The 25,075-nt window shown below is 45.6% G+C and overlaps 1 protein-coding gene across 1 annotated transcript in view; it reads left to right on the forward strand.

Moving 5' to 3' along the window:
• Positions 1 to 2,818: 2,818 nt before the first annotated feature.
• LOC120980778 (solute carrier family 13 member 1-like) overlaps positions 2,819 to 25,075 on the forward strand; it is a 46,743-nt gene continuing 24,486 nt past the window's right edge. The window contains exons 1-4 of the mRNA XM_040410056.1: positions 2,819 to 3,180; positions 12,074 to 12,202; positions 14,158 to 14,294; positions 23,620 to 23,795. Of these exons, the coding sequence (XP_040265990.1) occupies positions 2,881 to 3,180; positions 12,074 to 12,202; positions 14,158 to 14,294; positions 23,620 to 23,795 (742 nt within the window). The 5' untranslated portion in view covers positions 2,819 to 2,880. The remainder of the gene's footprint in view (positions 3,181 to 12,073; positions 12,203 to 14,157; positions 14,295 to 23,619; positions 23,796 to 25,075) is intronic.

Here is a 25,075-nt window from a genome sequence, read left to right on the forward strand (position 1 = left end):
TGATAGGTGGCTAATCCGAGTCTGATGGGGGTCTGATCTGAGTCTGATGGGGGGTCTGATCTGAGGTTGATGGAGGCTGGGGGTCTAATCTGATTATGATAGAGCTTGGGGGGTCTGATGAGGTTCTGATCTGAAGTCTGATGTAGCTTGGGGTCTGATCTGAGGTCTGACAAAAATGGGAGTCTGATTTGGGGGTCTAATGAGGATTGGGGTCTGATCTGAGGCATGATAAAAAATATTTTGTTTCTTATTTTCCTCCTCCAAATTCTAGTTGCGTCCTATAGTCCAGTGCATCTTATAGTCTGTAAAATATAGTATATTCACTGAAAAAGTGAGCTTCCTTCTGCATCAAAGGTAGATTCCGAGCTTGGTCTCTGCACTCACTCACTGATCTTTCTACAGTCAGACATATTCACAGAAGTGAGTTTCCGGCTGAATCAAAATTCAGATTCCATGCTTAGACTCCGCATTCACCACTGGACTTGACATTCACTGGACTATGCACAGTCAGAGGTATTCACTGAAGAAGTGAGTTTACTGCTGCACTAAAGGCAGATTCCAGGCTTGGTCTCTGCATTCACCACTGGACTTGACATTCACTGGACTATGCACAGTCAGAGGTATTCACTGAAGAAGTGAGTTTACTGCTGCACTAAAGGCAGATTCCAGGCTTGGTCTCTGCATTCACCACTGGACTTAAATTACTGCATAGCCCGCAGATGTATTCACCTAAGAAGTAGGCTTCCTGCTGTATCAAAGTCAATCTGACTCGACCTGTCTCGGTCTTTGCGCTAACCGATGGCTTTGACATTCAGTGGACTTTCCACAGTCAGACATATTCACAGAAGAAGTGATTTTCTTGCTGCATCAAAATGGAGATACCAGGCTTGGTCTCTGCATTCTCCACTGAACTTGACATTCACCAGATTTTCTGCAGTCGGACATATTTACAGAAGAGGTGAGTTACCTGCTGCATCAGAAGGCAGATTCCAGGCTTGGTCTCCGCATTTTCTAATGTCTTCTGCCGTCCTCTATGACAACTGCCTCTCATTTTACTCTACTGCCCAGGGGAAGGGCAGTCCTTTAGCCATGGTTCCTTAGAGGTTACCTCCACCTGGGCTTTTTTTAATCCTGAGTGCTGAAGGTGCTGAGTCAATGGCCCATCACCATCAGGACCACATTTAAGACTAGTGCCTTGACTTCTAATGAGAACATCTAAAATTAACACCTTGCAGGTAAAAAAGTCAGTGCACAGTACATGAAGTAGCAGTGTGTCTGAGCCTCCTTGTAGATCTTCACGTTACTTAAAGTGGTATTGCAGCTTCATATTGATGGCCTGCCCTCAGGACATCGTCAGTGGGGGTCCAGCTTACAGAAACCCTGCTGATCAGCTGTTTGAAGAGGTCACCCGTCTGCCTAATATCGGCGATGCATGGTAATGACATATTCGTCCTATTCACTTGAATAGGAGGAAGCTATCATTACCCACTGCTACTATGTTGGTACGATACATTGAAGAGGAGCAGCAGACCCTTCAAACAGTTGATCAGCAAGGGCGCTGAGAGTTGGACCCACATGGATATCATATTGACAGCCTATTCTGAGGATAGTCTATCAATATTGTGAAGCCAGAATATTCCTTTAATAGAGAAAAGGTGGTGAACCTCAGGTTTATAGTTACAGGCGGTGCAATATTGTAATAATAAAATTGCGTAATTTGTCTATCATAATTTATCATAAGTTTATAATACGTATTAATGAAAACTGTTCATTGACATGCCTGTAATTAGTGTCTGGTAAAGCCATGTGCCGGGCTATCGTACCTCCTCATGGCTCTGCAATAGTGATGAGCAAATCGCTTCGTCTCATCAGTAAGAGTTCTTCACCTGTGAGGGGTTGTCCCCGCTGGAGAAGAAGCTTCCCCTGCCACTTGATTGACAGGGTCTCACCCAGTCCTGACAATCTCCCGTCAGAAGAGGATGCATCCCTGGACAGCTAAAAAAAAGTTCCCTTTAAGACCTTATAAGGGTTCATGCACACAAACATTTTCTTTCCGTGTCCGTTCCGTTTTTTAGACGCTGAACTTAAAACACACGTTCGCTCAACACTACTGATGAGTCCACAACAAAAAGCCGCACCAAAGACGTATGCTGATGAAAGGGGTTTTCTAAGATTTTTTTATTTTTTTTTATTTTTTTAACTGATGAGTAGTGTTGAGCGAACGTGTGTTTTAAGTTCGGCGTCTAAAGTTCGGGTTATCGAAGAATCGCGTTATGGATTCCAAATTCCGTTATGGTCCGTGGTAGCGGAATCCATAACGCGATTCTTCGATAACCCGAACTTTAGACGCCGAACTTAAAACACACGTTCGCTCAACACTACTCATCAGTTAAAAAAATTAAAATAAATAAAAAAATCTTAGAAAACCCTTTTCATTAGCATACGTCATACGGCTTTTTGCGCCAAAAAAAAACAAGACCCTGTAGGAGCGTTTTAGGCTCTTGGAATAGGTTTCAAACTTAACCGCGCGACCATTGACGTCAATAGCAGGTGGAAAATAGACATGAAATACACAAAAAAATAAAAAATAAATTTATTTAGCAGAGATTTCTGGGTGGCTAGAATGAGTAGAAGCCACCATGGGTGAACATCCCCTTTAAGAAATGTGCAGACACTGGCAGGCAGGCAGCATCCGGGCTGAATACATAAGGAGGGCTGTGGTGGAGGGCAGCACAATGCAGCATTTCAGCCGAGGTCCCCTGACTGGTGGGAGGGTTCCCCGGCCTATAGGGTGATCCCCCGGCCCCTGGCAGTGACGTGGCGCCGGCCACAATCATTGTGGAGGAGCAGCAGCAGCAGCAGCAGCCTCCCGCTCATCGCATGGGGGAGGGTCTGCAGCCAGCCTCATTCTTCCTGGCAGAGGCCGGCAGACATGCTGAGGTGAGGGAGGCTGCAGCCAGGGAGGCTCATCCTGTGCACGGCCTCCTCGCTCCCCCTGGATGCATGCATGCCCCGGCCCTGCCTCCTCTGCAGCATCCCTTGCCCGTCTGGATCCCGGGCTTGGTGTGCCTTCACACGGCGATGTCTTCACTGCAGCAGCTCTGGCAGCACAGGGACATCCTCATCACTTTCGTGCTGCCTCTTCTGCTCCTGCCCCTGCCACTGATAGCCCAGACCAAGGTAAAGTGCCTGTGGGGGAGGGGGTGCTGGGTGAAGGCTGCTGTCTCCTCAGCTGAACCCTGGGCTACTGTCATTAAAGTTTCCAAGCTGATGGGGGGAGGGGAGCACAATGTAGCATGGCAGGTAACAACAAAGGTTCCTGCTGGTACTGGATGTAAAATGGTATTTTTTTTTCAGGCCTGGAATAAGGAAAAGGGGGGATCGGGGGGGGGGGATTTATTATCCATGATGTGTAGCCCCCAGCACGGTGCCCGCTGCTGCGCATCGCCGGGTCGCTCAGCGTTAGAGAAGTGGTGGAAAAGTTGGATACAATGGAGGCGTACGGCACGAGCAGAAGGCCAGGCTTCCTTTTACTTACGCTTGTTAAATATGGCGCTGTTTTATACGCGGAGGCGCAAGTAAATGGCAAGCGCGGGTATGACCGATAGCGAGGGCGGCCTGAATGGCGTACCTTGGCGCTTGATGAAGGGGTCATTTTTACGCCTATTATTGGCGTAAGGACTAGTGTTGAGCGAACTTCTGTTTTAAGTTCGGCGTCTAAAGTTCAGTTTCCGGTTAGCGGAGAATCCCGATATGGATTCCGAATTCCGTTGTGGTCCGTGGTAGCAGAATCAATAATCGGCCGATTATTAATTCCGCTACCACGGACCACAACGGAATTTGGAATCCATATCGGGATTCTCCGCTAACCGGAAGCCGAACTTAAAACAGAAGTTCGCTCAACACTAGTAAGGACTCGTGCACATGTACGTTTTTGTTTTGTTTTTTTTCATGTCCATTCCGTGTTGTGTTTTTTTTTCTTTTTTTTTTTCTATGGGTCCGCAAAAAATACGGAAATACGTGTGCATTACGTTTCTGTGTGTCCGCAAAAAAAAAAAAGGTAGAACTTGTCAATTTTGTGGATAAGGATAGGCATGGTTACTGTGGGTCCGCCAAAAAAAAAAAAACGGATGTAATAAGGATGTCACATGGATGTCCTCCGTATTTTATGAGGACCGCAAAATACATACGGTTGTGTGCATGAGCCCTAAAATTGTCACTGACTTTTTTTTAATTGCCCACGCGACCATTCGTGGCACAGTGGTTTTTACGCCATGTTCGTCACACAGGAGCGTTAGAAAGGAATAGTAACAGCCAGGCTGGGGCTGGGAGTTCGGCTCTGGCAAATGACTACTCCAGAAAAAATGTGTAAAAATTGCAGAAAAACTAGATTTTCCGGCAGGCCCACAGACTATCGAAGATGCGTCTAATTTCTGACGAGGCGCACGCCCTGCATCGTCTATCGGCCGCGCTGTCATAAAAGGAAAGCAAAAGACTGTAAAAAAAATATAAAAAATGACAGTCTTGATAAGTGACCCCCACTGTGTCATCGTAGCACGTCCGCCTGTAGCTTTCCCCCCCCCCCCAGGAGGATGTCCGCTCTTTAAAAATGAGCCCCCATTTGGAAAAGTGATTGTCCTAATGATTAATGTTAAGGGTGGGTTCACACATGGCGGATATGGTGCGGATTCCCCACCGTGGATTCTCGTGGGGCAAATCCGCAGTGTTTTACAGTATCAGCAAAGTGGTCAAGACTTTTTAGAAATCTCAAACACATGCTGCGTTAAAAAAATAAAAAATCGGCAGCGTAAATTGAATTGCGGATCGCCATCTTGGATTTCATCTTTTGCAACAATGGGAGTGGGGGATATCCAATGCAGCAAAACCCCCCCCAAAAAAACGCATGTAATTCAAGTCGCAGATTTTGCTGTTGTATTTTATGTTCCATGTGGATTTTTTTTTAAAAAATTTTTTTTATGGGATTCTAGGGGATGGGGGGGGGGGGGGGAAACAGTATGGATTTAAAATCCACGTCATTTCAATTTTGGTCATACAAAAATTGCTGAACGCAACGATTTTTATCTGCCAGAATCCCGGCAAAATCCTATTAAGGCCTCTTGCACACAACCGTGTGTCCCCCGTGGCCGTATTGCAGCCCGCATACAGCGGGTCCGCAATACACAGGACACCGGCATTCTGCGTCACGGATGCAGACCCATTCACTTCAATGGGTCCGCATATCCAGAGATGCGGAACGGAAGTACTACGGAGTGCTTCTGTGGTGGTCCTTTCCGCAAAAAGATAGAACTTGTCCTATCTTTTTGCGGAACGGACGGATCGCGGCCCACAGTCGGTGCCCGTGCATTGCGGACCGTAATTTGCGGTCCGCAGCCTGGGCAGCACGCGTTCGATGTGCAAGAGACCTAACTGTCAGAACAGCCTGCCAGATTTCTTTGACTCCTGTGTAAATGTAGCCTTACATGCCTCATGACACCGTGTTCTCCTGCCTCTGTGCTCCACTCTGTCCATGGATATAAACTTCCGGTTTAATGCAACTGCAGCCAATTGCTGGCTGCAGCGTTGATCTTCTCTACTTGTATAACATGATAGTTTGTCATGAGGCAGCTTCGGGATCGGGTTAGTATGCTAGCTAAGGCCAGGTTCACATCACTGTGTGTATATATATATATATATATATATATATATAATATATATATATAATTTATTATTATTATTTTTTTCACTCTTCTGATCCATCAGAAGAACAGAAAAGGGAAAAAAAACAAACAAACAAACGGATCCTGTATTTTAGGATCTAAAACACTGGTCTTAATAAATGACCCCCCAATGTGTTTTGCTGCTTCATTGCCAATCCTTATGAATGTGCCCTTAGGCTACCTTCACACGTTGCAGGTTTTCGTGTGGAAAAACTGCTGCATAAGACGTCATGCACTCGACTGTGCTCGTCTTGTGGTCTGCAATATTTGCAGTGACTTCAAAGTGTCTGTGGTCTGCATTTACAGACATATATTCTATCTTTTTGTAAAACGGACATACGGATGCAGAAAGTACACGGATAATCCGTGTGTCAGTTCCACAGGGGGATAGAACATGTCCTATGCTTGGCCGCAAGATGTGGACCACGGACTTTAATGGGTGAGCAAAAAACAATGCGGCTGCAACACGGACCATATCCGTATTTTGTGGATCCGCAATTTATAGTTGAGTGTTTGAGGCCTAATACAGTACTTTAAATTAAATGCAAACTATTGTCCTTCTGTCGCAGTCGGCATAGAAAGTCAAGCGAGGCTGTCTGCCCTCCCAAAAGTCCAAACCAGGACCGGAAGTAGAACACACAGAGCGACTTCAAAAGATTGAGGGTCATTTACAAAAGACCAGCATTTTTACGCCGGTCTTAATTTCCCTGCTGGAGGATTTGGCTAATATCTAACGAGGCGTGTGCCTCATCATAAATTAGGCGTACCTCCTTGAGTCCATGTTCCCGGAGTGAAAACAACTCCAGCCCCTGACTGGCTTCGTTTTCAATTCATTTATGCCTGGCGTAAAAGCTGTTAAAAAAAATAGCTGCCCCCGCCACTCCAAAGTCACTCCAAAGTGGCAAGAACATATATCCAGAAAACCACCCACCCGTTTTCTTATTTTATTAAATTTTTTTAAAGATCCATATTCTTGCATCAAAAATGTTAATGGTAGCTTGCCTTAAAAATGAAATTCTCATGAATGAGAAGCCCTTTAAAGGGAACCTGTCATCCACTTTATTCTGACCTCACTGACAGCAGCATAAAGTAGTGACTGACATGTTGATTTCAGCCGTGTGTCACACATGAGCTAAAAGTAAGTGGTTGCTGAGAACCAGCATCATAATCATTGCAGCCCAGGCCTGGAAAAGAGTCACATCTACCTGAGAAGAGTCCTGGTTATTCATAATCTCCTGCTCTCTCACCCATCTGCTGATGATCGGCAGTTCTCTCCTAGAGAGAAAGAGAGAAAACTCGGTAGAAGACGGTCAGTCACCAGCAGGAGAGCAGGAATTCATGAATAACCAGGACTCTTCTCAGGTGGCCGGGACTCTTTTCCAGGCCCAGTCTGCAATGATTGTGATGCTGGTTCTCGGCAACTACTTACTTTTAGTTGATTTGTGACACACGGCTGAAATCAGCATTTCTGTCCCTACTTTATACTGCCCTCAGTACGGTCGGCATAAAGTTCATGACGGGTTCCCTTTAAAGTTTTATTGTTGAGAAATTAAACTAAAGGCCCCCATGCCTTTTGCAAAAATGAAGCAGTTTTTTATAAAATGAAGCAGAATTCTTTGCAAATGTAATGTAAAATGTAACTTTTTTTATTTATTAAGTTATTTTGTCCGTGCAAAAGTGGAATACATTATTTTGCGCTCGGTCACGTCGTACAGTCAGGCAGTCCTCTGATGCAACGTGTACAGTCATCTCGTCTGGGCAGAAACCTTATATGCAGAAGGAACGTCTTCCTCCCCGGACACAATGAGGGGTCTGTTCTGGTCTCTATGACCCCAGTGTTCGGTGGCAGCTGAAGGGCCCACGTTCATACGAGTACAGGGAAGGCCTCAGAGTGGAGCAGTATTAAAATTAGCGTGCGGAAAACATTAGAAATCCGTGGTGTGACTTTCAGGAAGTTTGCTCGCTCGTGGTTACTCATCGCTCAGTCAAGACTTACAGTCGGCGCTTGGTTTCACTGATCACTGAATCATTCATTCGCTTCGACAAATCAGTCTAGTATGAGATTATTTTTATAATTTTTTTTCCTAGCTATAAAAGTCTTTCTCGCCTTCAGCTGACTCACAGCTGTGACATACGGAGCTCTGGATATGTTCATTGTCTGGAGTTTTAAGGGGATACTAGATCTCCTTATGGAGAGTGCCTAAACGGCGCGAGGAGTCTTTAGTACATTTCTATGTAATTAAAAAAATATAAAAAATTATTATATAAAAACTAGCACACAGACATCATTGGTTGTGCACACAGTCAGTTGTATTAAAGACTTGTCCCGCCCCTCCCAAAACAGCGCCACTCTAATCCACAGGCTGCGTCTGGTATTGTACTTTGGCTTTAGCCAAATGAATGGGGCTGAGCTGCAATACCAGGAACTGTCTATGCTATTAAAATATATAAAAATATTTTTCCCGTATGGCAACAGGAAAAAAGTAAAAATGTCTGACTTGCATTTTATGGTCGCTTCACCTCTCACAAAAAAATTAAATAAATAGATATCAAAAAGTCGTACATGCCTCAAAATAGTATCATTAAAATCGCCCCGCAAAAAATTTGCCCTCACTCGCCTTTGTACATGTAACTACAAAAAAGAGGGGTCAGAATATGGCGATGAAAAGAAAAGTTTTTCTAAATATGTATGATATATATAATTTATATATATCTATATTGTGTCTAAACGCAAGACAAACCATACATATGTGGTATCTCTGTCATTTTACTGATCTGGAGAACAAAGGTAACAGATCAGTTTTATTGCATAGGAAATGTTGTGGCAGAATGTGTGTGGTGTTTTTATTTATTTTTTAATTTTTATTCCACCCCATTTGGATTAATATATTTTTTATTTTTTTTTCACGCTTCCCACCACATTTTATGCAGCCATATATGGTGCCTTTTAGAAAGTGCATCTTGTCGTGGAGAAAACAAGCCCTCATGTGGCCATGTGAATGAAAAGAAATAAAAGTTTAAACTCTATTACATTTTTTCAATCAGGTTAATGAGATGATTCAGTCTAGTACATCTCTTGGAAGGTTAGGTCTAATTTGGGCAAGGAGACCCTTGTTTGGTTTCTCGGCAGTATAAAAGAGGGAAGATTCAGCAATCCAGGTGACACTACCATTGATCGGTATTGACAGGACAGTGACAATCCACAGCCGTCAGCTTAGCGGACGCGTTTCAGATCATACTAAGCACTATATCCATAGCAATACCAGAGTTCAAAGGCTGCATGACTTTTCCTGTTTTGCTTCTTTTATCTCACAGAATTGACACGGAAATGTTGGCAAGTGGACGGCTGACGTAAAGGGGACCCATCGGCTTTCCTGCTACGTCCGTTGTATTTCAGGCTACTTTCACACCAGCGTTTTCTGCGGATCCATCATGGATCTGCAAAAAAAACGCTTCCGTTACAATAATACAACTGGATGCGTCATGAACGGATCCGGTTGTATTATGTCTTCTATAACCATGACGGATCCGTCTTGAACACCATTGAAAGTCAATAGAGGACGGATCCGTTTTCTATTGTGCCAGATTGTGTCAGAGAAAACAGATCTGTCCCCGTTGACTTGCATTGTGTGCCAGGACGGATCCGTCTTGCTCCGCACAGGAAACGCTGTCCGCGATGGGGACGCAACCAAATGGAACAGAATGCGTTTTGGTGCATTCAGTTTAGTTTTGTCGCCATTGACAATGAATGGAGACAAAAACTGAGGCGTTTTCTTCCGTTATTGAGCCCCTATGACGGATCTCAATAGCGGAATTGAAAACGCTAGTGTGAAAGTAGCCATATGGTAGTGTGAAAGAGGCCTAAGGCTATTTCAGTGTTTTTCTGTCCGTTTTTCACAGATCCGTTTTTTTTTTTGTTTCCGTTGTGTTTCCGTTTTTCCGTATGGAATATACAGTAGTTACATAGAAAAAATTTGGGTTGGGCATAACATTTTCAACAGATGGTTCTGCAAAAACGGAACAGATATGGAAGACATACGGATGCATTTCCGTATGTGTTCCTTTTTTTTTTTTTTTTTTTTTTTGTGGACCCATTGACTTGAATGGAGCCACGGAACGTAATAATTTGCGGGAGCGTGTCTACACTAAGTGTACGGTATTATAATATAGGGACAGACCCTGTTGCTAAAGGGCATGGTAACACCCTTTTTCCATTTATTTTTTTTCCCATACATTTCCATGAGGAATACCAGTTGCATGGTGCAATGTAGACTTCTAAGAAAAGATGCTTTAGAATTTTACAGCATAGAAATAGACATTTTATTAAAACCATTATTTGGGGAAAGTAAGCAGCTCCTCTTTATTTTGTAATTTTATAAGTTGTCATTTAAAGGGGTTGTCTTATCTCGTACGTATATAACTAGGGTATGCCACCTATGTCAGATAGCAGCGGGTCCCAGAGGTGGCAGCGCACATGGCCACCACCCATTCACTTCTATGGAGTTCGCTTGAACTCCCATAGAAGTGAATGAAGAGCATGCGCAGTGCCTGGTTCTGGACATAGTTGCCAGTCCTACCTCTTGCACCTGCTCCTATCTGATATTTTTGGCATATACTGGCGATATGCCACCAGCGTATGAGATAACACAACCCTTTTAAAGTGTTTTAGGATTTTTATATTGATGGCTAATTCTTGGGCTAGACCAGCGGTGGGGAACCATTTTGCTGCCAAGGGCCATTTGGATATTTGTAACATCATTCGGGGGCCATACAAAATTCTCAATAAAAATTTTTTACTGCTGTATTTGGTCAAACATATAATTGACTTAGGGATAAGTTACAGAAATTGCACTTCAATTAAAATAATCTAGAGGGCTGTATTTTTGCAGCACAAAATAGCGCCTGCACTATATATATACAGTATATTACATACAATACAGGCGCCATATTGACCACACATAGCAGTCTAATTTTTAAGTTCAGAATGTTACTTATTTGACATTAATGGCAGGAAGCTAAACCCAGGGGGTCCAGAGAGGGGTTCACCCAGCTTTCACTCTCCCTGCCTCTTTCTTCGCAACTGTCCCTGCCTTTGTCCCTTTCTCAGCAAAATATCTGCCCCCACCTCCATCAGCCTGAAATCAGCCTCCTATCAGACCCCCCAGGCCTACATCAGCCTCCTATCAGACCCCCCAGGCCTACATCAGCCTCCTATCAGACCCCCCAGGCCTACATCAGCCTCAGATCAGACTCCCATCAGACCTCTAAGCCTCAGATTAGACCCCAATCAGACCCTTCCTAGCTTCAGATCAGACTCCCATCAGACCCCCAGCCTCAGACCAGACCCGGATCAGACGCCCAGCCTCAGATCAGCCCCCATCAGACCCCCCAGGGTCATATCAGCCCCTATAAGACCCCCCAGCCTCAGATCAGACCTTCATAATACCCTCCCTAGCCTCAGATCAGCCCCCATCAGACCCTCCCCAGCCTCAGATCAGCCCCCATCAGCCCCCCTAGTCTCAGATCAGACCCCTATCAAACCCCAGCCTCAGATCAGACACCCCCAGCCTCAGATCAGACCCTCCCAAGCCTCAGATCAGACCCCCATCAGACCCTCCCCACCCTTCTTTAGCCTCAGATCAGCCCCAATCAGACATCAGATCAGATACTGTATTTAAGATAAACAAATAAACTTACCTCTCCAGCTCCGTACGGCGCTGCCTCTTGGCAGATTCACTTACCCTCCCTGTTCTTCTTCCTGCCGCACTATATTGTCACCTCACACCGCACAGCGTCAGGTCATAGTGCACGTCTACGTGCACTGCGTCCTGACGCTGGATGTGTCAGGACACAGTGTGGGGCTGAAAGAAGACCAGGGAAGGTGAGGACAGCCAGTGCAGTGCTGTTCTCACCTTCCTGTGCCTCCCGTATGCTAATGACCGCTTCCATAATGGAAGGGGTCATAAGCATTTTCACATTATGTTCTGGCAGGGGGCCGGGGGCCACATGAAATGATACCGTGGGCCGCATACGGCCCTCGGGCCGGAGGTTCCCCACCCCTGGGCTAGACCATCAATATCAGATCTGCAGGGGTCCGCATCCCGCCAGTCGGCTGTTCCCAAAGTTATTTCTGGCGGTCCCATAGACATGTATGGAGTAGCACTGCACATGCTCGATCAGCCGACCATTCATTTCTGGGGTCCCCCGCAGTGTACACGGCCCACGCTCTTGTGATTGGGGGGGCCTGGTGATTGTACCCCCACAATCTAGTTGCTATCTTTTTATCTTGTGTATAGAGGATGAACTTGATGTAACAGAAGTCATTATGTTTTACCCCTGTTTTCTGTGTTTTTCAGGAGGCATCATGTGCTTATATATTACTGATCACAGCAACCTTCTGGATTTCAGAGGCCATTCCTCTGGGTGCCGCAGCGCTGGTTCCTGCATTTATGTTTCCACTGTTTGGTATCATGAAATCAAGTGAGGTGAGCGATTCCTTACTAGACTCCTGTCCCGGCCGCAGTCGTGGCATGATACATACGTAAAGGTGTTTCCTATAAAACAACTATTTTTGCTGTTTATACAGGGATGTCCCTTTTTATAATTTTGAAAATACCCGTACTTTACTTATCGTGCACAGAGAGAGAGAGAGAGAGAGAGAGAGAGAGAGAGTTACTACACATCTCAAAATGCATTGTTTTCTGCCGGTTGCCACTGGAAACAGTCAACAAGCTCATTGACAGACAGAGTTCCTATAATTCAATGTTCTGTGCTGCACTGCATTCTGGGAGTTGTTTTTTATCTTTACATGAGCTTAGGCCTCTTTCACACGACCGTATGGCTTTTTCAGTGTTTTGCGGTTGGTTTTTCACCGATCCGTCCCATTTTTTTTTTTTTTCTGTTTTTCCGTATGGCATATACAGTAATTGCATAGAAAAAATTGGTTTGGGGCGTAACATTTTCAATAGATGGTTCCGCAAAAACAAAACGGATACGGAAGACATACTGATGCATTTCCGTATGTGTCCCCTTTTTTTTTTTTTTTTTTTTTTTTTTTTCGCGGACCCATTGAAATGAATGGTTCTGTATACGGAACGCAACAAAAATGGCTCTTAAACGGGGAAAAAAAAAAGTTGTGTGAAAGAGGCCTTACTGTACAATTCCTGGTATAAGAACCAATCTTCCTAAAAGTTACCCAAGCAAGCCCCTAATAGGGAATACAGCTGTGGAGTTGTAGTACATAATGTAACTCTGGTCTATAGAAAAAGAAAATGCGATGTATTTGCCATCTCCTGAAGGAAGTCGCGTGTCGTGAGCTGGCTTGGTTGGTATATGAGGTGTGCGATCGGCTGTCTGCACACACATCCCCGCGCAGTGTGAACTGTCCTCATGCTGCTGTGATGAAAGTGTCCTGAGTGGACAAACTGCGGAGCACCACGTGCAATTGATGTGAGAGGAGAATGTCTGTTACGAAGGTGCGAGAGTGTGGACTGATGCGCTACAGTGGATCAGCTCACCTCCAAAATAAACCAATGAGCTACCACACGTGTCTAATACAACAGTTCAGCGAACCCTACTGCGTATGGGGCTCTGGAGCAGATGGACGGTCAATGCATCTCTGCTCACAAAGCTGCATCGGTAGAAAAGGCTTCAGCTTTCGTGGCTGTATGGGCATCGGACCTCCACTGAGGGTTTCCTTCTCCGATGAGTCACATTTTCTTGCTTCATGGAACGGATGGACGTTGGAAACATCGGAGAACAAACACCATTGCTGCAAGAACACAAGCTGGTGGGATCAGCGTTATGGCCTGCAGAATGTTTTCGTGGCATTCTCTGGGCCACTCGTCCATGTGGAGAACACCGATTTGCGTATGAATCCATCCTTGCAGATCAGGTACACCCATACATGCTAATTGTCTTCCCTGGGGCAGATGGAAGCTGCCAGCAAGACAATGAGACGTATCGCACGGCTAGAAATGTCTGACATTGGTTGGGAGAGCACGAACAAGACTTCCAAGTACTACCCTGGCCCCCTAGTTCCCCAGACTTGAACCCAACTGAGCATCTGCAGGACCACCTGGATCACCATGTTCACACCATGGATCCTCCCCCCTCACCCTCCTGAAGCTGTGGGATGCACTGCAGTCATCATGGCTCCAGATACCTGTGACCACCTACCAGGACCTTGTTGGTCACTCCCAGCCCGTCCACTCTGGACATTGGCTGGTGGTCATAATATTGTGATTCTACTGTTCATTAAGACATGGTTTTTTGACCTGTGTTAGTGAAGGGTGGCCATCATCTGGTTGTCTGTGGAGCACTAGCCTTTTAGACTTGAAGCTTCTTACTTTTAATAGATGCCGTATCTTGCTGTAGATTTTTTGATGTGCTTGATTATTAAAGGTTTATATAATCCTCTTTCTCGGCTTTGTTTTTGCAGGTGGCATCTGAATACTTCAAAGACATCCATCTGCTGCTCTTTGGCGTTGTCTGTCTGGCATCCTCAATCCAGAAGTGGAATTTGCACAAACGCATAGCACTTTGGATGGTCCTGTCTGTGGGAAGCCAGCCTGGCTGGTAATGCTCTGTCATTTTCTTACTCTGAAGTGCTCTCTGCTTGCTCTGACACGTCAATATGTAGATGACAATTAGCCTCCGCACTCAGGGACTGCATTCCCCATGGTTTCTGAGTACCAGCAACGCTTGTTCATAGAACCGCAGGGCAAGAATAGTATCCCACCTCTTATGTCAAGAGCAGGAACACAAAGGTCTTGTTTCAGATGTTTCTTAGGGCTCATGCACACTGCCGTTGCTCAGCCGTCCCATGCATTGGGGACCGCAGTTTGCGGTCCCCAATGCACGGACAACATGCGTACGGATTCCGCAGACTGATCCAGACTCGTTCAACTTGAATGGGTCCATGGTCCGTCCGTACTGCAAAAAAAAAAGAAAATGTTCTCTTTTTTTTTTTTTTTTGCGGTGTGGAGGCACAGAGAGAAAACCCACGGAAACCTCATTCAAGTGAATGGGTCCGCATCCGTGATGTGGGGTGCACACAGCCGGGGCACATATATTGCGGACCGCAGTACGGGCAACAGCTGTGTGCATGAGCTCTTATGAAAGTCATTCGCCTTATATCTGAGAAATAGAGCATGGGGAATGGATCCAATTGGCATCCCTCTGTAGTTTACCCAATCAATACCCAGAATTTGCACATATGTATAGTATTAAAGGAGAAGTCCATCGAACATAATGATGGGGAACTATTAGGCCTAGTTCACACAACCGTATGGCTTTTTCAGTGTTTTGCGGTCCGTTTTTCACGGATCCGTCGTTTTTCCGTATGTGTTCCGTTTTTTTTTTGCGGACCAATTGACTTGAATGGAGCCACGGAACGTGATTTGCAGGCAATAATAGGACATGTTCTATCTTTCAACGGAAACGGAATGCATACGGAGTACATTCCGTCTTTTTTGCAGAACAATTGAAATGAATGGTACCGTATACGGACCACAAAAAAACAGCCCATACACTCGCAAAAAAAACGATCGTGTGAACTAGGCCTTAGGCTTATGTGTTTTGTTCAATGTTGGATTCTAGGTTACATTCTCCTCTCCGGCTGGCAAAAAACTGTTGCGTGCAATGGTTTTTGTCTGGCCGAAACCCGTTGTTTATGCAGAAAAGCATCCGGGGCACCTCCGGACCTCATTTAGTCAATGGTGATGTAGAGAATCTGGCACGGCCTGCTCGTCAGTGGAGATGAAGAACTGGATTTACATGAGTGATCACCTCCACTGTATGGGGACAAGTGACGGATACTGACATCGCTCGATCTCATACCGATTCATTGTTTTCGGGCAGCAGATCACTGTTCACAATGCATAATCTGCTGCCCAGAAACGACGATTGAGGTGTCTGCTCGAAAGATCATTTCACCCTATGAAAAAGCGCTATGCTTGTTCATCAGGTGATCGGCAGCACATTTACATGGGCCTGCTATCGGGACAAGCGTTCGTTCCCCAAAATTGGGCCATGTAAGTCCAGCTTAAGATGAACTTTAAATGCAGTCAACGCTTGTGGAGATACCATTGGTGATGTGTGTGTGGTATTGCGCCACCATGGATGTACAGGTCTCTATAGAGGCACGCTCAGGTGTTTTGTGGAACGCCTATAGAAACTAATGGAGAGAGCCACGCATGCGCAGTCTCCTCTCTGCTCGCTGAAGGATGGAGGTCAGAGAACCACCATTCGGGTGATAGGTGTGACCTGCATCTATCAGATATTTATGGCCTATCCTGTGGATACCCATAAGGCCTCACACACCCGACCGTATGCCACTCGCAATTTGCCATTCCGCACATCCTGCACTATTGTAGAAATGAATATTCTAGTCTGCAATACGGACAAGAGCAGGACATGTTCTATTTTGCAGAGCCACAGAACGGACATACGGTTGTGGAACGCACATGTGACTTCCGCCTCTTTCGCTGCCCCCTAGAAATGAAGGGGTCCACAGAAAATGCGGATTGGATGCAGTCATGTTTTATGAGGCTTAAATGTCTGGGATAGGAACAGCCCTTTACCATTTCCTACAAAAAAAATGACTACATAGCCAGGTTTGTGGCTAAAATCTGACTCGAGGAGAGGCGCAAGTCTTGAAAATAGGGTGTAATCCTGGTATCCTGGGCTTTCATAGAGTATAACCTAATCGCTGGCTGTAATATTCCAGTTGGGGCAGGTGTTTAACATTGTAGTGTATTACACGTGTCCCAGACAGTGAAAGGGTTAAAGGGGCAACCAAATTCATTATATTGTTCCAGTGCATCTAAAATGAAAAAAGAAGCAACTTGGCAAATAGTTTTAATTAAGATTCACCCATCGTTTGGTGTCTGCAGCTTCAGTGCAGACCGATATACTTGCATGGTAACAGACCAGCTCTGCAGGCGGATTCCACTGCCATATTGTCATCCGTCGGTTTCCTCTTCTTGCCAACTTTACCATAGGTTGGCTAATTAGAGATATGTCCTGAGTGCTGAAGCCTCTGCACTGGATAGAGGGTCTGACGCTGACCTGCGACCGTCTGTGCACTTCTGTAGCGAAGCAAGAAAAACGATGGATCTCTTTAATGTTATAGACATTGCATTCAAATCTGGGCGCCAACTGGAACAGCCCTTGAAGTCTCCTGCACTTCAGTATTTTGACTTCCTGGCAGTGAAAATAATGTGAATATCCTTTTTTTTTTTTTTTAATCTCTTATGCTAGGAGTTATGTCTTCTCCTCCCGAGAACGAGCATTTAGTACCTTGATGACAGTAAAACGTATTTTTTCCTTCTAAATGCAGTCGGTGACATCTGTAACGGATACTGTAAGATACTTATCATTTTGTGGAATCTCCTGTACCCGCTATCTGGCTTTAAACTTTAATGCAACAGAAATCTGATAATGAAGATAGTTCTGCTTTGAGGAGAAGACCTTTATGTAAAGTGCCCTTAAAGAGGTCCACTCACTTCTTCAAATAGCATTTATCATGTAGAGAAAGTTAATACAAGGCACTTACTAATGTATTGTGATTGTCCATATTGCCTCCTTTGCTGGCTTCATCCTTTTTTTCTTTTCCATCACATTATACACTGCTCATTTCCAGGGGCTATGACCACCCTGTAATCCAGCAGCGGTGGTCGTGCTTGCACACTACAGGTAAAAGTGACGGCCTCTGTGGTGGCCGGGACTGTGGGAGCGGGCATAACTCAAGCGCAGCAGCACCCGTCCTGACTACCTTGTATCCGCTCTGCAGCGGTGCTCATGAAAACGAGTAGTGTCTACTGTGATGGAAAAATGAATCCAGCCAGCAAAGGAGGCAACATGGAGAATCACAATACATTAGTGAGTGCCTTGTATTCACTTTCTCTACAGGATAAATGCCATTTGTGGAAGTGAGACAACCCCTTTAAAGTGAACCTCCACTTTTTTTGTGCCCCATGTTGTTTTTAGGTCCAGCATTTTGTAAATTTTTGGTATGTCTTTATAGCGGTCAGTGCTCAGTGTTTCTGACAGAACTTCCAATCCCCTGCATAGATGTAAAATTATGGGTTCCTTCAGCCACCACTAAGGCATCTTTCACACTGGCGTTGCGGGAAAAGGTCCGGGTGCGTTGCGGGAACATGCACGATTTTTCCGCGCGAGTGCAAAACATTGTAATGCGTTTTGCATGCGCGTGAGATAAATCGGCATGTTCGGTACCCGAACTTCTTAACAGAAGTTCGGGCTTGGGATCGGGGTTGTGTAGATTGTATTATTTTCCCTTATAACATGGTTATAAGGGAAAATAATAGCATTCTGAATACAGAATGCATAGTAAAATAGCGCTGGAGGGGTTAAAAAAAAATAATAAAAAAATTTAACTCTCCTTAATCCACTTGATCGCGCAGCCCGGCATCTCTTCTGTATCCTTCTTTGCTGATTGCAGGAAAAGGACCTGTGGTGACGCATGGTCCATCACATGATCTTTTACCATGGTGATGACCGGAGTGACGTCACCACAGGTCCTTTTCCTGCAATCAGCAAAGAAGGAGACAGAAGAGATGCCGGCTGCGCGATCAAGTGGATTAAGGCGAGTTAAATTTTTTTATTTTTTTTTTAACCCCTTCAGTGCTATTTTATTATGCATTCTGTATTCAGAATGCTATTATTTTCCCTTATAACCATGTTTATAAGGGAAAATAATAATGATCGGGTCTCTATCCCGATCATCTCCTAGCAACCGTGCGTGAAAATCGCACCGCATCCGCACATGCTTGCGATTTTCACGCAGCCCCATTTACTTCTATGGGGCCTGCGTTGCGTGAAAAACGCACAAAATAGAGCATGCTGCGATTTTCGCGCAACGCACAAGTGATGCGTGAAAATCACCGCTCATGTGAACAGCCCCATAGAAATGAATGGGTCCTGATTCAGTGCGGGTGCAATGCGTTCAACTCGCGCATTGCACCCGCGTGGAAAACTCGCCCGTGTGAAATGGGCCTAAGGGGTGCTTTGGAGCAAACTGCAGTCGTATAAAATAGCCCTCTGGGCTCCCTCTAGTGGTGGAGGCACCTCCTAAAAATGTTACAGGAAGTCTGTCAGCCCCAAATTCACCTTTAAAGTGTACACACAGCCTGATTGGTTCTGGCAGGCAGCCCTATCATCTGTGGGTGGGCCCTATTCGTTCAGTGCACCATAGCTCTGGCCCTTTCCACTGCCATCCCTTTGACAGGGCTAGGCTTTCGCCTTCTCATTGTGCCTCTGCCCACACGTCCCCAACCGGTAAGACTTTACTGCAGATTACTAGCAATTCATTCAGGAATAACAGAGGGATGGCACAGCATAGTCATAAGAGTAGATGCTCCAGAATTGTTGTTACATGGGGATGCAAGTAGTTACTAAATGAGACTTGTCCGGAGAGGGGACGGGTGCCCTTTAAAGGAAGGATGGATCCACTTCTGACTTTAGCTCGAAAATTGTCCTCCAAATCTGCTCCCAAAAAGTCTGTGAGAATTTACCCGTAGAAAAAACAGGTATTTTTTTCTAAAAAAATAAAATAAATCATTAAATGCCCATTTCGAGAAAATGTTGTAGATCATCAAAAGCAAAGAACCTTTTTTATTTTTGCTATGCTGGCGCCGCAGACGGAGAAAAAAAATCTATATTTCTCTGCAGGTTTTGTGGATGCAAGCACTGGCTTTGCGTGCACTTCACCCTCTGTAAATACCTGACTATTAAAGGGATTTACAGGGTTAGGCTAAAAAAGAAGGGTCTGCTACCCCCCCCCCCCCCCCCCCCCCCCAAAGCAACAGCACCAACATAGGCAGTGTCTGGTATTGCAGCTATGTCCCATTCACTTGATTTGGGAACGAGCTGCAGTAAGACACAGGAGTGCAATTATAAAATATATATATTCTATTTGCAGTCCAGTGTCTTGCTGCAGTAAGACACTATGTTGGTGCTGTTGCTTTGGGGGGGAAGGGTGGGGGGGGGGTAGCATATCCCCTTTTTTTTTTCTTCTTCTTCCCCCTTACCTTGTAAATCCCTTTTTAAATGTCAGGTATTTACAGAGGGCGAAGTGCAAAGCCAGTGTTTGCATCCACAAGACCTGCAGAGAAATATAGATTTTCCTCCGTCTGCGGCGCCAGCCTAGCAAAAATAAAAAAAGGTTCTTTGCTTTTGATGATCTGCAACATTTTCCCGAAATGGGCATTTTAATGATTTCTCAGGAGAGAGGAAAATGAAAAGCTCTTAAAATCTGCAATGTGTTTTGTGGCTCTGGGCATTTAATTGCGGTTCCATATGGTCCTATCTGTGGTGATCTGTGCAGGGGTCTCACGTGGGTGTTCACCAATAACCGGGGGTAAGACGTCACCTGCTCCAGTGTCATGTTACAGGGTGATGATCCCAAGGTGGGAACTGTACGCCGGACTACTGCACACAGCATCGCTGCTTCTAGTGGGGAGATAAGCGGCTGCCCTGACATTGTCTTATTCATCGTGCGCGCAATGGCACTTTTCTTAAAGCTTATAAAAGCGATTTTATTGTGATCCACACATAGTGAAAGAGGAGGAATAATAGAAGAGTTATAGAAGGAATAATATAAGTTATGAATGAATTACTAGCAATCTGCAATGAAGGTCCAGCTGGGTGTTACCAGTTGGGGTTGTGTCCCTGCACAGTTTGACATTGGAAGCACTTATCAGATAATGTCAGACTGTGCAGGGACAAATCCACAACTGGTAACACCCAGCTGGACCTTTATTGCAAACTGCTAAAAATGTATTCATTACTTCTAGCAGGAATAATAAACGACTGCTGCACCATAGAGTCATAAGAATAGATGCTCCAGAATTGTTATTACATGGGGAATGCAAGAAGTTACTAAGGGTCCATTCACACTTCCGCAAGTGGTTTGCGTTCTGCAAATTGCAGATCCGCAAAACGCTGACACCAGCCATGTACATTCAGTATTTTGCAGACCGGACATGGCCGGCACTATGATAGAAATGCCTATTCTTTTCCGGGGCTGCAGACAAGAATAGGACATGCTCTATATTTTTTGGGGGGCTGCGGAATGGAATTACGGATGTGGACAGCACACGGTGTGCTGTCCGCATCTTTTGTGGCCCCATTGAAATGAATGGGTCCGCAAAATTGCAAAAAGGATGCAGACCCATTCATGCGGACGTGTGAATGGACCCTAAAACAGACCTATCAGGAGAGGTGACGGGTTGTCTTTTAAGTGTTTTTGGATATCCTCTTAACTGCATATATGGGAGGTAAAGTGAAGATCAAGGGAGCAAAAAGTTTTCTTGATGCCTTAGAAATGCAAGTACATTCAGATAAGATAAATTTAAAGGGGTTTTCCTCTCTAACTTTTCTCTGCAGAAAGGCCTCTGAAACAGAAGATTTATACTTGCGTGGTCCTCGCCTCTCCGGTGGTCCTCGCTGCCTCTGCTCTCCATCATCCGGCTGGCTATGGACATGGTCACATGCATCTCCCCAGCCAATCACTGACTTCGGCAGTGATGTGAACACAAGCAGCATATCGCTGCTGAAGCCAGTCATTGGCTGGAGAGATGCCTGTGACTAAGTCCATGGGCAACCGGATGTAAACAATACCGAGGGTGGAGGCAGCGCGGAGCGACGTGGAGTATGGATCTTCTGTTTCAGGGGCCATGCTGCAGGAACTTAAAAAAAAACAAAAAAACTGTTTTACCGGAAACCCCTTTAGGGCTCATTCACACGACTGTATGGCCGTGGTGCCCATATTGCAGTCTGCAATGCATGGGCACCGGCCGTGTGCACTCCATGCTGCGCATGCATACCTATTGACTTGAATGGGTCTGCGATCCGCAAAAAATAGGAAAGGGACTATATTTTGGCAGCTAAGGCACGGATCAGAAGCCACGGAAACGCTCAAAAGCACTTCCGTAGGCTTTCGGGTCTGTTCTTCTGTACCGCAAATGATAGGACATGTCCCATCTTTTGCGGTATTTTGCAGATTGCGGACCCATTCAAGTCAGTGGGTCCGCACCGCAATAAGGGGTGGAGGGGAGGAGGGAGGGGGTTCTCCAGATGGACAGACACATTTTGTAGGGGGCTCTCCGCCCTGATTAAAAGGGGGCCTCCGACTATTATATTTACGTGCCCTAGCAGAGCATATGACTAGGGGCTCTCTTTCCCAGACAACCCCTTTAAGTCCACTTTGCATTGCTGTACAGGGCTGTTGCCACTGATTTAAGAAGGATTGCAAGAACTATTCTTGCTCTCAAATACCGAAACCCTGACTGCAAAGTAAAGGGCTCCCTTCAAGTCACTGGGATTTTCCGGTATCCTTCTGAATAAACGGATCCAGCCTGGATATTATGTATGGCTTTCACAAGCCTTGGTTCCCCTGTCTTTCCTAGACTTCGATCAGGGCGACATTTTACGGTGATATATATTCAGACGTTAATTAACATGAAATGCAGAGAGCCACCTGGGTAATGACGCGCTGTATATAGCCTATGCAGATGCGCTCTGCACTATGTATGCAGCATTCAATTTTGATGCTGTGTACATTTGTACACGGCTCCTGCCTCCAGACGGGGGGGGTGCGGTGACTAGCATTTTGCTGTAGTCCTCCAGGCTGTTTCATCACTCAAGTGCAGGAACGTGTCATCTGTGACCACATCGTGGTAGCTTACGATTAATGTCGGAACACAGCGCCACAGGTCTCGCTGCAGTAAGAAGCTGACCCCGTTTTATAGAGAGGATCGTAGTGAGCCGGAGAAGCTACAGATTGCACAGCTGGTAACCGGCATCTTGTATGTGTGCCCAGCACAGGTGAATAATGTGGTGCATAAAAAGCCTACCACTTTGAAATAAAGTGGAGCAGAACTTAAAGGGTTTTTTCCAAGACTTTGATATTGACAACCTATCCTTAGAATAGATCCTCCATATCATATTGGTGGAGTCCCACTGGCATTCACCCCCCCCCCCCCGATCCGCTGACGGCAGAGCACACAATGCACTGGATCCGGGCACAGCTCCATGTACCGCGTCATGGCCGCGTCTGGTTACAGCAGCTCAGTCCCATACAAGTAAATGGGGGCATAGCTGCAGTAATCAGGCACGGACACTATACGGTATATGGCGCTGTGTGTTCTGCAATCGGCTGATTGGGGGGGGGGGGGGGGGGGTTGATGACCTAGTCTAACGATGGTGTAAAATATGCCAGTTGATATCTGGTTAATACTGACTCTAATGGGTTGTCAAGGCTTAGAATAAAATGGTATGACTTATTCACTTTCATGGGAATGAGCTGCAGTAGCAGGCTACTCAGATAAGAGTTGTACTGTTTCAGGGGGTGGAAAAATCTGAATTTTTTTTTTTTACTTCTTAAAGGGGTTGTCCTACGAAACATATTCTACAGTTTTCAAACCAGCTCCTGGATCTGAATACTTTTTTTTAATTGCATGTAATGAAAAATTTAGCATAGCCACTGAGTTGTGCAATAAAATGTATCTGTGTAGCGCCAACTGCAGTTTGTTTTTCTTCTTATTTTTTGTCCGGCTCACTGAGATGGTCGCACATGCTCAGTTTCATCCTTCAACTGCCCCCTGAGCTGTGATAGGGAGAGCTGAGACACTCCTCCTGAGCTGTGATAGGGAGAGCATGGACACGCCCCCTGAGCTGCAGCAGAAAAGACACTCCCCTTGAGCTGTCAGCTTGATATAAATCTATCAGAGCAATGAATGGGGAGATCTCTGGATCCATGTGAGGTACAGGGCTGGTTCTAGCTTTGTTAGAAAGAGATTGTCATGTACTATATGATGTCAGATTTTTATTTTTTACATTAAACACCTTTTAAGTACTGGTTTCTTTTGTCTCTCAGGCTCTTACTGGGATTCATGAGCTGCACCTCTCTGTTGTCCATGTGGTTGAGTAATACTTCTACGGCAGCTATGGTGATGCCCATTGTGGATGCCGTTCTGTGCCAGCTCAACAGCGCTGAACCCGAGGAGAAAGCCTTAACCAATACTAGCCCAAGCCGGCCGCCAAGCAATGAAAGTATGTGTAGAGAATCTTTGATATATGTGAATAATGGAGAAGTTGTCCAGATTCATGAAGAGACCTTTACTTGCCTAGCAGGTCCTGCGCTGCTGTTTCGCTTCTTCTGGCTGGGCTATGTTAACCCGTCTACAGTGGTGACGTCACGTTGCACAGCTGAGGTCAGTCAGTGGCTGCAGCAGTGACATCATGTCAACAACTCGTGACCACTGCAGCCAATGACTGACCTCATCTGTGCACTGCTTGAGGGCAGTGATTGGCTGCAGTGGTTGTGTGTTGTGGCATCGCTACTGCAGCCAGGTTAACATAGACCTACTAGGAGAAACAGAGCAGCCGCACTGGATCAGCAAGGTAAGTGTTAATTTTTTTTTTTAAATTTTTTTTATATACACTGCTCAAAAAAATAAAGGGAACACTTAAACAACACAATGTAACTCCAAGTCAATCACACTTCTGTGAAATCAAACTGTCCACTTAGGAAGCAACACTGAGTGACAATCAATTTCACATGCTGTTGTGCAAATGGGATAGACAACAGGTGGAAATTCTAGGCAATTAGCAAGACACCCCCAATAAAGGAGTGGTTCTGCAGGTGGTGACCACAGAACACTTCGTAGTTCCTATGCTTCCTGACTGATGTTTTGGTCACTTTTGAATGCTGGCGGTGCTTTCACTTTAGTGGTAGCATGAGACGGAATCTACAACCCACACAAGTGGCTCAGGTAGTGCAGCTTATCCAGGATGGCACATCAATGCGAGCTGTGGCAAGAAGGTTTGCTGTGTCTGTCAGCGTAGTGTCCAGAGCATGGAGGCGCTACCAGGAGACAGGCCAGTACATCAGGAGACGTGGAGGAGGCCGTAGGAGGGCAACAACCCAGCAGCAGGACCGCTACCTCCGCCTTTATGCAAGGAGGAACAGGAGGAGCACTGCCAGAGTCCTGCAAAATGACCTCCAGCAGGCCACAAATGTGCATGTGTCTGCTCAAACGGTCAGAAACAGACTCCATGAGGGTGATATGAGGGCCCGACGTCCACAGGTGGGGGTTGTGCTTACAGCCCAACACCGTGCAGGACGTTTGGCATTTACCAGAGAACACCAAGATTGGCAAATTCGCCACTGGCGTCCTGTGCTCTTCACAGATGAAAGCAGGTTCACACTGAGCACATGTGACAGAGACGTGACAGAGTCTGGAGACGCCGTGGAGAACGTTCTGCTGCCTGCAACATCCTCCAGCATGACCGGTTTGGCATTGGGTCAGTAATGGTGTGGGGTGGAATTT

Source organism: Bufo bufo, chromosome 10, assembly GCF_905171765.1.
Source record: "Bufo bufo chromosome 10, aBufBuf1.1, whole genome shotgun sequence".
Taxonomy (NCBI): domain Eukaryota; kingdom Metazoa; phylum Chordata; class Amphibia; order Anura; family Bufonidae; genus Bufo; species Bufo bufo.